A 14,456-nucleotide genomic window follows, 5' to 3' on the forward strand; every position below is an offset into this window, starting at 1 on the left:
GTGTGTTGTGTCTGATAGAAATGAGAGCATTATAAAGGCTGTTACAAATGTATACAGTAATGTCCCACACTATGCTTGTATGTGGCATTTATGGAATAACGTTCAGAAAAAGTTTAGAAAATCTCATGAGAAGTTATCTGGTGTATTCTATACAATGGCAAAAGCTTGCACAAAGAATGAATTTGATATGTTAATGGATACTGTAGAAAAAGAAGATATAAGAGTGAAAGAGTATTTGGATTTAGCTGGATATGAAAAATGGGCTCTTTGTTATGCACAAGTACATAGAGGATGGCACATGACATCAAATATTGCTGAGAGTATAAATGCAGCACTTGTTTCAACTAGAGAATTGCCTATTTTGAATTTCTCGAAGAGGTAAGGCTATTATTTGGAAGGTGGAATCATGACTACAAGAAGGAGGCAACCTGCACATTCACATCATTGATTGGAAAATACCATGATATACTAACAGACAATGAAGCATTGAGCACAAGAATGACGGTAATATTTAAGAATAAGTATATATTAAGGAGTGTTGACAAAATTTATTTGTATATATTAGTATGAACATCATTTCATTTAATTGTATGTATAAATGAGCAGGTTGTACCGTCAACGAAATATGTGCACAATGTTAATGATGATGGGAGATATTTTGTAGTCTGTCTAAAAGAAAAAACTTGCACCTGTGGAAGATTTCAGTACGAGGAAATACCTTGGGAACATGCTTGGGCGGTATTGAAATGGAAGAGTCTACCACCAGATGAATATTGCTCGGATTTATACAAACCAAAGACAATGTTGAAGACATATAATATGCCTATACATCCTTTACCGGATGTAAAGGCATGGTTGATTCCGAATAGCGTTATTGCTGATGACGTATTACCTCCAAAATTTAAAAGACCTCCTGGCAGGCCAAAGGGTAAGCCTCGGAAAAAAACAGCAAGAGAGTTATCGAGGATTAAGGGGAAAAATACATGTAGCACATGTGGAATGGCAGGTCACAATAGGCGTTCATGTAGAAATAAGCCAAAAGATATTTAAGGCTGATTGTTTTTTCCTAATTAAATTTGATTTGAAACTATATGCATTATGACTGAATTGAAATCTTTGTTTTTGTATACTTATATTACTTAAACTACGTCTTAATTTTGTTATGTGTTGTACATTAATGTGTGTGTTGTATGACCTACAAAAGTAAATATTATACTCAATATGCGTAAATTAAATTTGTATATATACACGCAACATGATAAAATGTTCAACACTAAACAAGTAGATCGTATAAAAATAAAACTCTTTTATCCTATATACAAATAAAACCTTAATCAACATATTGAATATGCATATATAATTCTTAATAAAAATAATGAATAAGTGCTATTATATACTATGTACAAATAAAAACCTGAACAACATATATCTTTTGCAATTTGTACATTTATATTTATTCCATAAGATAGAATTTGTATATATATAGCAATCTAATTGTATGTGCATATACATTTAATAACATACATTGAATATGTGATAGTATATACTATATACAAATAAAAACCTGAACAAACATATATATACAAATAAAAACCTGAACACTAATATAGAGTATATACCTTATACAAAGTAATTAGTGTGACTATAAAATATATACAAATAAAAACCTGACCGTATATCTTTTGTTATACAAATTCGTAAATATAAGACAGTTAGTTTTAAAAGTAATTTTTATACAATTAAATTGTATATGTATATATTTATTTATATGCTACTTTATACAAAATAACACAAAAAGATAGTGTCATATATTTTTATAACACTAAATTGATAGTTCAAAACAAAGAAAATGATATTACGAATTAATTAAAAAAAAATTATCGTGAAATTGTTAATCTACAACTAATATTAACTGTCAACGCAAAAATCAAAACAATGCTACAACTAAGGTATCAACCTACTGGATTGTAATCCTTTCAGAACTGTTGTTTTGTGTGCGATTCCTGACGGGTTTTAAAGGCGCTTCAATATCACTGACAGCTCCGGCTTGTATCTTTTGATTGCCGTAATTCCACAACAATGCACCGTATCTAAGGCGAATTTCTTCTGGGTCTAAGACTGTTGGAATGTCTTTCCTCTCACTCAAGAACTCCGCGTATGACGCAACATACACTCCACAGTCCCTACAAAATTATATAAAAAAAACAGTTCAACTGTTACTATACTACTTAAACTATGTTCAATAAAATATAAATTTATTGAAATTTATAACTTACAAACTAGCAGCTGGTTGTTGGGGAAGGTCTTCCACATATACAATTTCGAATGAATCATATACGGTATGACCTTGATATCGATGGTGGCTTGCAATATCCAGACCTTTCTTTTGATAGAAATCAGACTTTACAAGATACATTGGTATAAGCTGTGCATACTTCTTGATGTGATTGACAACAAATGAGTGGTGAAGAGAATTGTTGATTGAGTCATACACCTTGATGCATCGATCATTGAAAGATATGACAATCAGAATCCAATGTAACCTGCCTTCTAAGTTAACCGGGATGAATACATCATCGACTGTGTGCCATGGTGCATACGCTAGCATCTTGTATCCATTAATATAATCAATAATCATCTCGTCTAACACTTCCTTAGAAAGGTCACCTTTTATTCCATAATATGCATTCCAAGCATTTAGAAAAACAGTGTTGAAATTGCAACATAGATTTGTGAATTTGTATGTGCTACTGTTGGAGTATTTGGCCTTTTTCCTTATATAGTAGAATAAGACATCTATGTGCTGTGATATAATGAGTAATAATGTTATAATTTATACATTATACAATTTCATTTAATTTAAACATTTTTAATAATATAAAAACGGAAACATACCGAGTTATCAATCAACTGGCGCTCAAACCCGATATTGTAGAACCAATTCTTGTTGTCAATTGTCGCTACACCAAAATTAAACAATTGTGGTAATATTGCCTTTCCTTTCTTGTAGCGATCCTCCGCATAGTTCCTATTATACATAATACAAATTAACTACACAAAACAAACAATAAAAAATGCAAGTGTATAAAAAAAAAATGTTACTTTTTGTAATGCTTGACGAGTAAGTCTTCTTTCAGCCATATCCAAAAATTTGAAAACAAATCAGACTCTTCCTTATCAGACAATGAAACAAATGGATGTTTCATGTAAAACACAACTGGCTGTCGGGACGAACTACCTGAAAAGATATGTATATAAATATTTACATCATGCAAACAATATGCTTATTTATGAAAATGTAAACATAAATAATTGTTGCTTACCAGCATCCGAACCAAACGAAGTCATGTACGGAGATATGTTGAATGGACCTGGGCGTCTATGCCTAACAGCTGGCATGGGTGTTACTTCAGCTTCAACTTGTTTTTGTAATACAATGTTTTGCAGTGTGTTCACGCTTGGAAGAAGATGGTCTGGCTATTCATCATGTGATTCAGTTACAACTATTTCCTGATTTGAATCAGGCATGTATACCATTTGTATAGGCGCTGCAACTAAAATAGACTCCTCTGCTTCTGCAATATGCTCGTGAGATGCAGCATTGTATATGTTATATATTACCCGATTGTTTGAGCTACTTTCAGTTTCCTTTTGGGCATTTTGCTGGGCATCCACATTAGCATACAACANAACACTTATTCAATGTTTTTATTAATTGTATATAGTATATACTAACACTTATTCAGAGCTATAAAACACAAAGAAACCCCAGAGTAGACTTATACATATTTTGTATATATATACAAAACCAAAGTTATGTTGATCAGTATCAAAGTTTTTGAAGAGATCGAGCAACATAACAAATGAATATACAAATATCATGCTTGAGAAGTTCCAGAAAACACAAGGCACAACACACAAAAACAAAAAATTTACCAACGCCCCTTTATTCCACAACACTAAACAAGTCACAAACACACAAAAAGAGCATGTAACATAATCAAAAGTGAAAACCATTTTGACATTCACCTAATTCAAGAAATGAGCAGAGCTACAAAACACAAAGAAACCCCAGAGTAAACTTATCCATATTTTGTATATATATACAAAACCCAAAAATAACATAAACATGCAATATACTATATACAATTACTCACATTGAATATACTATATACAATACTTAATCTAATAAGTTTGCCATATATGAAATTTTCCCTTTTGTATATTGACAACTAATTAACAAAAAAATTGTATCTAAGTTTGTGTTTTAAGACACTACCTCATGATTATGAAGTTCTTCAGATCCGACAACTTCAGAATCATTTTCCTCTGATTCGATGATTACAGCTTTCCTCTTTCTTGTACCTTGTACAATTTTAATGCCTCTAGCATTGGCATTTTTAATAACTTGTTGAACTGCCATAGGGTCGTTTTTTTTCTTTGATCTCAGCTCTTCCATGGTTTGTTCTTGTATAAGTTGTTTTGATTTTCCCAAAGACCCTACATTAACCCCAAATTCTTGAGTTAGCCCCATTGAAAATGATGGTAAAATGTCAACTACATTGACATGCAAAGGACTACCTCTGGTAATCCTCAAAGATGTAGACGATTCGTTCATTGTTTGACGAATTTTAGATCTATCAAGAACAAAAAAAAGATTATATCATCAAAATATATGGAAAAAAAAAACCGAACACATACAATTTTTAGATAAGTTTGAAAAAAAAAAAGGTAAACTTACGGAATTGACTTCGACTAAGGAAGGGGACTTCAAATTCGGGAGGGATTACTGAAATTTTGGACAAAAATTTGAAATTCAAATCTGATATTGGAGTATTGAATGTAGGATAAGACGTTAGAATTTGGAAAGGAGAGAGAAAATTAATTATGAAAAGGAGAGAGAAAATTAGATTGTGTATAATTATAAACAAAATTAGAAAATAAGGTTTTTATACAATTGGTTACATAATAGGTTGTGGGCCCCCATTAATTATAGCAAAATAAAATAAACTATAATTATATAATGTAAATAAATTAAACTATATCCCTAATATATAATTAGTTATGAATGTTTGCCATTTCATATAATTTTCCCAACTAAGAAGTAAGGTAAATAATAATATCAACTCATATTATTTGTTTCCATAATATAATAAGGAAACAAATTAATTATTTCATTTCAATGTAAGGTAACAAATCTCAAAAGCTTTATTGCATGTCCCACCAACTGTCCCAACTCATTAAATAAAAAAAATATATTGTATTTGGTCTCAAAATAATTTTTTTTAGATTGTTAACCTACACAATTATATATATCAATGATTATATAGGAATAATATCAATAACACTTTGAGAATATAATAAAAGAAAATAGATTACAAAGCTAAATAAAAATAGTTATGATGTGTCTAAATAATACCCAACTTCATTCCTTTGTTTTTCCAAATGATTGATACACAATATTCAATTGGTTTCAAAGTTTTAATTATTAATTAAAAATCTAACACAAATTTTAAAACTAAACAATGAAAAAAGACTAACATATATATATATATATATAAAAAAGGAAATTAACAAGTACTTGTTACTTTAGTTTGACTTAGACATGAGATGAGATGTAAAGTGATACACTCACCGTTTTAATTTATTTTGATTTAACATAAACTTTAAAAAAGTTAAATAGATTTTTAAATTTGTGATTTTAAATAACAAATGTGATTTATAAGTAAGTTTTAGTGTCTTTATTTTTTATTGATGAAATTATGTTATTACCCCTTTTTTATAAGAAAGACATAAAACATATTCACAAATGCGATTTATGTGTTAGTTTCAGTCTTTTCTCATTTATTGTTAAAATTACGATATTATCTCTTTCATTTAATTTTATTTATCCAATTTTTTTAAATATTATTATTCCGTTTATTTATTACTTTTATCATATCGAGAAAGATAATAATTATTTATTATCTTTGATAGTTATTTTTTTATTTTATACTCAACATTAATTGAGTTGAGAAAAATTGCATAAAATGCATTCGACGAATGCGATTTATGAGTAAGTTTCAGTGTCTTGGTTTTTTATTAATGAAATTACGTTATTACCCCTTTTGTTAAGAAATGCATAAAACGCATTCAACTACGGCGATTTACGTGAAGTTTCAGTCTTTTTCAATTTATTGTTAAAACTATAATATCACCCCTTTCATTTAATTTTATTTGTCCAATATTTTTTTAAATATATTTATTTCTTTTATTTATTACCTTTGTCATATTAAGATTTTTTTTTTCATTTTATACTCAATATTAATTTAGGAAAAAGAAGGCATAAAACATATATCAATTTTGTTAAACCATAACAAAACTGCTTTAAAAAAATAAATGAATATTTTAATGATTTTTGCTTATATAAAGTTAAAAATTTACAATTTTTTAGGTTATACAATATCTGAATTTATAATTTTAAAAATACAATGAATCTAATACTTAATCTTAAAATATTACAACTATAATGCTTGTCACTATAATGATTAGCTTTCAAAAAAATTTCAGCAAACAATTGTCCAAAGTTTTTTTTGAGCAATGAATAAATAAAATGTATTTAATAGTAGGGAAAAGGGTCTGATATACCCCTCAACTTTGTAATTTAGAGTTGATATACCCCTCGTTATAAAAGTGGCTCATATATACCCTACTTGTAAACAACTCACATATACCCTTTTCCTCTAACGGAAATGAAAAAATAATAATTTTAATCTAAATTTTTATTATTTTTTTCTAAAAAATATAATCTCATATGAGTAAATTTAATCCTCGTCAAATATATTTTTTTTGACTTTTTTTTGTTTCAATGACTAATTTATAATTATTATTTTGATAATCAAATTTATTTATGTTTCACTAATATTTTTGTAAAACTTATTGTAGATGACCAAATTTTTTCTTCGAATACGAAATTAAATTACAATACACAAAAAAAAATAGTTAAAATTTTTTTTTCCTTTAAACTAAGGAATGAAAGAAAAAAACAACATAAGAATAAGAAACTCAAATAATTATAATAAAAGAAGTCAAAAAATAATTTTTGTATGAAAAAAATTAAAATATACCTTGAACTTTGATAGAAGAATCATATATACCCCTAAATAATTTTTGTAAAAAAAATTAGAAGTAACAAATATAAATTTAAAACTAATTTTTTAACTTCCATTAAATGAAGGGTATATGTGAGCCATTTTGTAACGGCAGGGGTATATGTGAGCCGTTTGTATAACGGTAAGGGCATATATGAGCCACTTTTATAACGAGGGATATATCAGCTCTAAATGACAAAGTTGAGGGGTATATCAGACTCTTTTCCCTTAATAGTAATATGTTATGTCTCTTTACTCATCAAATATTTATTTTTATTTTATTCTAATTTTATAAAATTTCAAAATATATATTGTTGATTTAAATAATTACTCCATTAAATTTTTAGTAACTCATAATATAAAACTCAAAAAACTCTAACATGGTGACTATCAAATTGATCCTTTTTGCCCTAAAATTTCATTTGAAAATTGGATTTCTCCATTGATTTCAGCCCCCAAATCTCTCATTTTTCTGGCATTTTTCTCCATTGGCAAAACCAGTTTCTCCTTACCAATCTCATTGCAAATCCCACAACTTCTACTGTTATACTGTTGTTGAAAAATTAAGAGTATGCTTTGGGTTTTGAAGAGTTTATATTGATTGATATGTATAAAGCTCTTGGTAAGCATAGACTCATATATCGTACTCGCATTTCAAGTTACGTGAAAACTGGTTTGGTAAACGAAGCACTCCAAGTGTTTGACGAAATGACTCAATCAGATTGTAGAGTTTTCAGCATTGATTACAATAGAATTATTGGTGTTTTGATTCGTACTTCGCATTTTGATTTAGCGGAAGGGTATTATAATGAGATGAAACCAGTTGGGTTTTCTTTAAATTCATTGACATATTCAAAATTTATTTGTGGGTTGTGTAAAGTTAAGAACTTTGATCTTATTAGTAGGTTATTAAATGATATGGATAGGGTTGGGATTGTACCCAACTTTTGGGCATATAATATGTACTTAAATCTTTTGTGTAGTGAAAATTTGGTGGATATTGCTTTGGAGTTGATTAGAGTAATGGGAGAGAAAGGGAGAGAGCCAGATGTAGTGAGTTATACTATTGTTATTAGTGGGTTGTGTAGGATTGGACGTTTCGATAATGCTGTTGAAATGTGGCATACGATGATTAGGAAAGGTTTAAGACCGGACAATAAGGCTTGTAAAGCTCTTGTTTTTGGGCTGTGTGGGAGTGGTAAGGTTGATTTGGCTTATGAGCTGACTTTGGGTATTCTAAGGGGTCAAGTCAAATTCAACACGGAAATATACAATACGCTGATAAATGGATTTTGTCGAGCTGGTAGGATTGACAAAGCACAAGCAATTAAGACATTCATGAAGAAAAACGGGTGTGAACCAGATTTGGTTACTTATAATGTGTTCTTGAATTATTGTTGTAACGAGCTTATGTTGGAAGAGGCGATGAAGTTGATCGAGAAGATGGAACGAAATGGGTTGGAACCTGATGGTTACAGCTATAACCAGCTTCTCAGAGGTTTCTGCAAAGCGAATAGATTAGATAAGGCTTATAAGTTAATGGTTGAAAAGATGGAAACCAAAGGATTGGTAGATGTTGTATCTTACAATACTATTATTAGAGCACTCTGCAAGACAGACCACAGTAAGAAGGCATACAATCTCTTCGAGGAGATGGAGCAAAAAAAAATTCTCCCTGACGTTGTAACTTTTACGATTCTTATAGAAGCTTCTCTAAAAGAAGGCAATTCTAGTGTAGCTAAGGCACTTGTTGATCAGATGACCAGCATGGGCCTTTTTCCTGATCGTGTACTGTACACTTCTATTATAGATAACCTGTGCAAGACAGGTAAATTAGGGGTGGCTGAGAGTATTTTCCGTGATATGGTGGAACAGGGTGTTGCTCCTGATGTTATCTCGTATAATGCACTAATCAGTGGATTTTGCAAGGCTTCTAGAGTAACAGAAGCACTGAGTCTTTATGAAGATATGCAAGCCAGAGGTTTGAATCCTGATGAAATCACCTTTAAATTGATTATTGGAGGTCTCATACAGGAGAAGAACCTCTCAGTGGCTTGTGCAATCTGGGACCAGATGATGGAAAAGGGTTTTACTCTTGACCGAGATTTATCTCAGACTCTTATTAATGCAATCAACCCATAGGTTGCACAGTATCCTGAATGGTTTGTATCTATGAACACCCATCTGGTTATATCTTTTTGCATTTTCTGGTGGGACACCTATGTGGTTACATCTTCTGTATGCGTTTGTCAAATATCGCCCATAGCTGTTTCTGCTTTACAATCAACAATCTTTGCAAAAGTTTCCTGTCTTGCAACTACTGTTTGTGTCTCGTGTTTTGGTTATCACATGATTTTGCTGATGTTACTGTTTTCCTTCCCTATATGCTACGTGATGCTTCCTTAGTACATGGTTTATTTCTTTCCTTTGGTATGTTCTTTGATTTGCATTACCTGAGCTGGGAGTCTTTCGGAAACAACCTCTCTACCTCCATATAGTTAAGGTCTGTGTACGCCCTACCCTCCCCATACCCCAACTTGTGGGACTACACTGGGTATGTTGTTGTTATGGCTTATTTGTCCAATAAATATATTCTATATATTTTTGGATCATCAAACTTTAGATTGACTAGTTGAGATTGAAAGATTTGTCCTGGAGAAAATTAATATTTCTGCTTCAAACAAACAGATATCATGGAACTTATGATTGCCTTCTAAAATATTTTTTATTTTAAGATGGTTTAATTGGAAGTTGGAATTCTATGGGATTTGCAGCTCTCGGAACTCAATATTTTAGGTCTGTTATATTCAATGAAATGCCAAAATCACTGAGATTTCAAGTTGTTTAACCCAAGATGAACATTCATCTGGCTGCTCTGGACTGAAAGTTCCAGCGGTATAATCTTAAGAAATTCAAACTGATTTTTGAAGGCAATGCTTTTTTACTCAGTATGGGTCTGTACTATGATTGTTTGATGATTTAACATCAGCTGCCTTGTTGGTTAAACTTCTAGGAACTTGTGAGCAGTTGAAGTGAAGTGCAATATTGAGTTGATTTTACTTTTAGGGGCACCCAAATTTAAAAAATACACTGCTGTTGTGTAATATAGAGTATTCACTCTTGACATGTTACCTACAAGAAAAAAGAGAAATTTTGGTTACTGAGATATGTTTCTTTGTATGATGTAGTGAATGACCACAAGAAGAGGTATCACTTAGAAATGCTTGCAGTTGAACCATGTCAGTGATACTGGAATCTATGATAGTGAAGTTAGGTGCACATTTACATCTTCCCTCTTCCTTCTCAGATTTCTCTATGCTGATGTACAATATAGAACCATGTGTCTTGCATGTGGTTAAGTTTCATGAAAAGAGCTAGCCAGGAAAAGTTAGTTTGGTTATACAGTGAATTACCACTAGTCCATTAAAATAGAGGAAAATCTGACAGTGTTGTTTATCTACATCATATTCTGATCTCTTTAGATTATAGTTTTTTCTCTTCTTTGTCTAAATACAAAACAATTTGTAAATATGAAAGAAGATAAGAAAAGAAACATTCAAAAGATGTTTCTTCCCACTTTTCTTACCTGCGTATATTTCTGTTGCAGATTTGCAGCTTTTTCTGAATTTGCTTACTCATGAGACGATTTGAGCAATTTCTACATAAGTTGATGAAACTATTTTTAGGAAGAAGAAAGGAAATACTATAGTTGCCTGAAGGTATCGTTTTTCTCTAACTCTCAATTTCGTCAATGGTTGGATAAATTACACAATGATATTGAGCTTTGACTTTTTAAAATGTAACTCGCACATACATATTGACCAATACAAATTTCTAATTGCATCAATCTATAAATGCATATTTTTATGTTTTGTTGGAATGTCTTCAGTTCTTAGGATGAACTTACTTTTGTATAAATATCACGGCTTTGTTATTGAAAGTTATACTCATTTCGTTGCAATTTCCATAAATTGAACTTCAATAATGTCCTGAAATAGTGGTCTGAATTCTTTAATAGACCGGCCTTACTTTCTCCCCAATGAAAGCATAAAATAAATGATATTATTTAAGTGTTGAACAATCATTGAGGATAGTCATGTATTGTTTGTCAAATTACTGAACCCCCCTCTTTTTGGACCAATTCTTTTGATGTTTTTTCTATTTTTGCCTACTAGCCTCTGTTGGAGTAGCGCTCTGCATAGACGAGCATAATTAGCTAGAATAGTTTGAGAAAAATTGGGTAGGAGTGTTCTTAATAATTGGTTAAATTTGAACTAGAAGTACAAACTCTCAAGTTCAGATGCTCTTCATGCTTAGGTTCGTAGTTTCAATGATTTTCTTGGGGTTACTCAACAAGTAACATAGGAGGAGAAAGCTTGAATTATCTGAAGCTAGAAGTCAGTCTCCTTTAAATTGTTCTCTCCATTCATTTGGCATCCTATTTATTTCATCTCGTTGTATAGTGTGGTAAGTAATTTATAAATGCAAAGGCACTTGAATACTGTTAATGAACTTATTTTTTATGGTGAAAGATGACCCAAGACAATGTATTCTCAGCAATTTTTTGCTCATTTTATGAATACTTTTCTTGCATCTTTACTTTAGTTTTAAGTTAGTTCTGTCCCTACAATGCTTTTGTTCTGGCCGAGGGTCTATCTGTAACAGCCTCTCTACCTTCGAAGATACGGTTAAGGTCTGCATACACTCGATCCTCTCTAGACCCCGCTCGTTGTATTACACTGTGTTTTGCTGCTGTTGTTGTTGCAATGCTTTCAGTCTTCTGCAGATTTTTGTCCACCTAGCTACTTGTATTTGATTTTCTTTTGTTTTAATTGTTGTAGTACTTAATCTAATCCTATACTTGAAAGAAGGGTAAATTCAACTGGAGGTAATCCGTAGGCGGATTGTTTAATGGTTCTCTTTTTAGACAGTTGTGTAATTTGGAGAAAACTTTTGGTGGATATGCTAGAGTGCATGATCTCACTGCTCCCGCACTGGATATTTTCACCAAGGGGAAACCTGTGAAAGCATCTTTACAGGCAAGTCTACTTTAATTATCGGTTATTGCATCCTGAAGGTAGTTTTTGCTCTTCCGCATAACCAATTGAATTTTTTCAGATATCATTGTCACAACTGGGCAAACCCGTATGTGGACTCACCTTGAGCGTCAAGCTGAAGGACAGGTCAAGGGTATCGGTGAAAAAACAAATTGGAGTAGACGAGAAAATTTTACGTGCTCAAGTAAGCGATTTTGACTTATCACATACTTCCTGTCCAGTTCAGATTGAAGTAGAGCTAGATATTGACCCTCTCTATTTATGGACAATTGGTGTGAGTAATATTTTGATCATTGGTTCTCAAATCTGAACTCTTTGCCTGTGATAGCCTTTTCAATTGCTGGTAATGAAGAAGCAATGACAAAATACTATAGACAGCACGACAAAGCATTCGGAACAGTAACTACAACAGAATAATTCGATGGTCAAGGTACAAAAAGCGGCAGATAGTAACAGAAATCAACCGCTGATAGAGCAATTGATCTCGAAAGTAGCTGTGTGAAACCTTTTGACCGCGAAGGAGGTGGTTGCAGAGGACACAGCAGAGTAAGAAGCTACGACAACGACAAAGAAATGAAACTTAGAAGCTAAAAGATCACATGAACCTGAGGTTAGAAAAGGGGTAATAGTTTCCCTTTAATTTCATCACAGTCTGAAATTTACTGGTTCGACTAATTCAGATTCACATCGAAAGACCCGTTAAAAGAAGTTTTTCATTCAAGGGGTCGAACTTGAAACTTCTAATAAACAGGAGGGATCTCAATATGATGCCTTTGGGATTTTTTTTGTTGTTGTTGGTATATGGACATTTGCTTTAGTAGTGACTTGTCTTTGTCCATTTAATTATTCGAATCGAATTGTTCCCTGCAAAAATGCATATAGAAATAATTTATGTCTTTAAAGTATTTATGTAAATTTATTTTTTTCTTAAATGTCTTGTTAAATATCGCCATTTGATTTGTTGACCTAATTCGAGTGGGCTTATTATCTTAAATGAGAGTTGTGTTCGTTGTAGGACGTAACTCAACACCTTACAACACAAATTGATGTAGCCATCTTCACCATTTGTGTGGATCCTCGTTAATTTCTTTGAGTTAGATAAAACGTTACGCTCACAAGTTCTAGTGAATCGAGCTATATTGAACAAAGTCAACTAAATTGTTAAGTATTTGTATTGATCTTATCTATTTCATATGAGAGCATCATTATTTCGATGAAATATAATGAAAATTGCATTTAAATAAATATATATCGATATCGTTCTTTTAATAAAAAATAAAAGTTGTTTATTCACCATCAAATTGCATTGCCTTTTTATAAAGTGGGATCCTTCACAGTTCACAGTCATATTCCCACTTTGCTTTTTTCTTACTTTTTTTTTTTCACTTTTAAGCACTTGTTTGGTATAAAAACAATATTTTCTATAAAATATTATTATTTTACGTATTTATTGATGTAATAAAAGTAAATAAATAAGTAAAATAATATTATTTAAAACTATTCATTTTTAGGGTAACACTAATAAGATTCGAGAATGGGGAAGGTGGGGATTTGGGGTTATTAAAAAACAGAAGGAGATAATAAATTTGAAATATCAAGAAGTTGTCGTCAAGGATCTATCGAAAATAACATTTCTATTTTTAAGATAATTTTGATACGTTTTATTTTTCAAATCTTATTCTGTGTAGTTACGTTGAGTATTATAATACTGTTATTGTAATTCCACTAAGTAAATCTTTTTTTTTTCAAAAAAATAAAATGATATTTTTCTTAAGAAAAAACATGTCAACCAAACATTTATAAAAAAAATTATTATTTTCCACAACAAAGACACCTTTAACTAACAATCTAATAATTCAAGCAATACAAATTTCTTTTTTTAAAAAATTACCTTTTTTAAAAAAATTACCTTTTTAAAGAAACAAATATTTAAAAACATTTATTATTAGGTTCTATGGTGTTAATGGATCCTAAATAATGAATTTTGATACGAAATCAAACAAAATAAATTAACTTTCGTAATTCTGACTTTTTTTTTATTTGTTTATATTTATTTTTGTTATATAAAAATACAAAATATTTAACTTTAATCTAATGTAGCTTAATAATATTTAATAAAATAAACTTTAAAAAGATATTGTATCAAACAATATCTAATATCTGTTTTTATTTAAATTTATTTAATATATATACCTTTCTAAACTAAAGTCAAAGAACTTTTCTTAATTTTTTTTCCCTTATTTGATTTTAATTTGAAATTAATATTTAA

The 14,456-nt window shown here is 30.6% G+C and overlaps 3 protein-coding genes and 2 long non-coding RNA genes across 6 annotated transcripts; 3 read left to right on the plus strand and 2 right to left on the minus strand.

Moving 5' to 3' along the window:
- Positions 1 to 15: 15 nt before the first annotated feature.
- On the plus strand, positions 16 to 1,090 carry LOC107021960. Its single transcript, XM_027917483.1, has 2 exons — positions 16 to 504; positions 607 to 1,090. The coding sequence occupies exons 1-2, from the start codon at positions 499 to 501 to the stop codon at positions 1,048 to 1,050; spliced, it is 450 nt and encodes a 149-aa protein (XP_027773284.1). The 5' UTR covers positions 16 to 498; the 3' UTR covers positions 1,051 to 1,090.
- Positions 1,091 to 1,831: 741 nt separating this feature from the next.
- On the minus strand, positions 1,832 to 3,683 carry LOC107021961. The gene is made up of 5 exons (XM_027917625.1): positions 3,324 to 3,683; positions 3,103 to 3,238; positions 2,896 to 3,028; positions 2,277 to 2,803; positions 1,832 to 2,183 (listed from the first exon to the last, which is right to left on the minus strand). The coding sequence occupies exons 1-5, from the start codon at positions 3,397 to 3,399 to the stop codon at positions 1,958 to 1,960; spliced, it is 1,098 nt and encodes a 365-aa protein (XP_027773426.1). The 5' UTR covers positions 3,400 to 3,683; the 3' UTR covers positions 1,832 to 1,957.
- A 744-nt stretch (positions 3,684 to 4,427) lies between these two features.
- On the minus strand, positions 4,428 to 4,908 carry LOC114077524. Its single transcript, XR_003578778.1, has 3 exons — positions 4,742 to 4,908; positions 4,582 to 4,637; positions 4,428 to 4,500 (listed from the first exon to the last, which is right to left on the minus strand). It is a non-coding gene; the product is annotated as an uncharacterized LOC114077524 (long non-coding RNA).
- A 2,573-nt stretch (positions 4,909 to 7,481) lies between these two features.
- On the plus strand, positions 7,482 to 10,819 carry LOC107022036 (pentatricopeptide repeat-containing protein At1g13040, mitochondrial). Of its 2 annotated transcripts, XR_003578756.1 has the most exons (3): positions 7,482 to 9,292; positions 10,319 to 10,404; positions 10,738 to 10,819. XR_003578756.1 is itself a non-coding variant. In XM_027917470.1 (2 exons), exon 1 carries the CDS (start codon positions 7,737 to 7,739, stop codon positions 9,270 to 9,272), a length of 1,536 nt encoding a protein of 511 aa, XP_027773271.1. In that variant the 5' UTR covers positions 7,482 to 7,736; the 3' UTR covers positions 9,273 to 9,292; positions 10,738 to 10,819. The 2 variants fall into 2 exon arrangements, 1 of the variants encoding a protein (XP_027773271.1); XM_027917470.1 differs by lacking the exon at positions 10,319 to 10,404.
- A 1,357-nt stretch (positions 10,820 to 12,176) lies between these two features.
- On the plus strand, positions 12,177 to 13,075 carry LOC107022078. The gene is made up of 2 exons (XR_001457117.2): positions 12,177 to 12,371; positions 12,516 to 13,075. It is a non-coding gene; the product is annotated as an uncharacterized LOC107022078 (long non-coding RNA).
- The last annotated feature ends 1,381 nt before the right edge of the window (positions 13,076 to 14,456 follow it).

This window comes from Solanum pennellii, chromosome 6, assembly GCF_001406875.1.
Source record: "Solanum pennellii chromosome 6, SPENNV200".
Taxonomy (NCBI): domain Eukaryota; kingdom Viridiplantae; phylum Streptophyta; class Magnoliopsida; order Solanales; family Solanaceae; genus Solanum; species Solanum pennellii.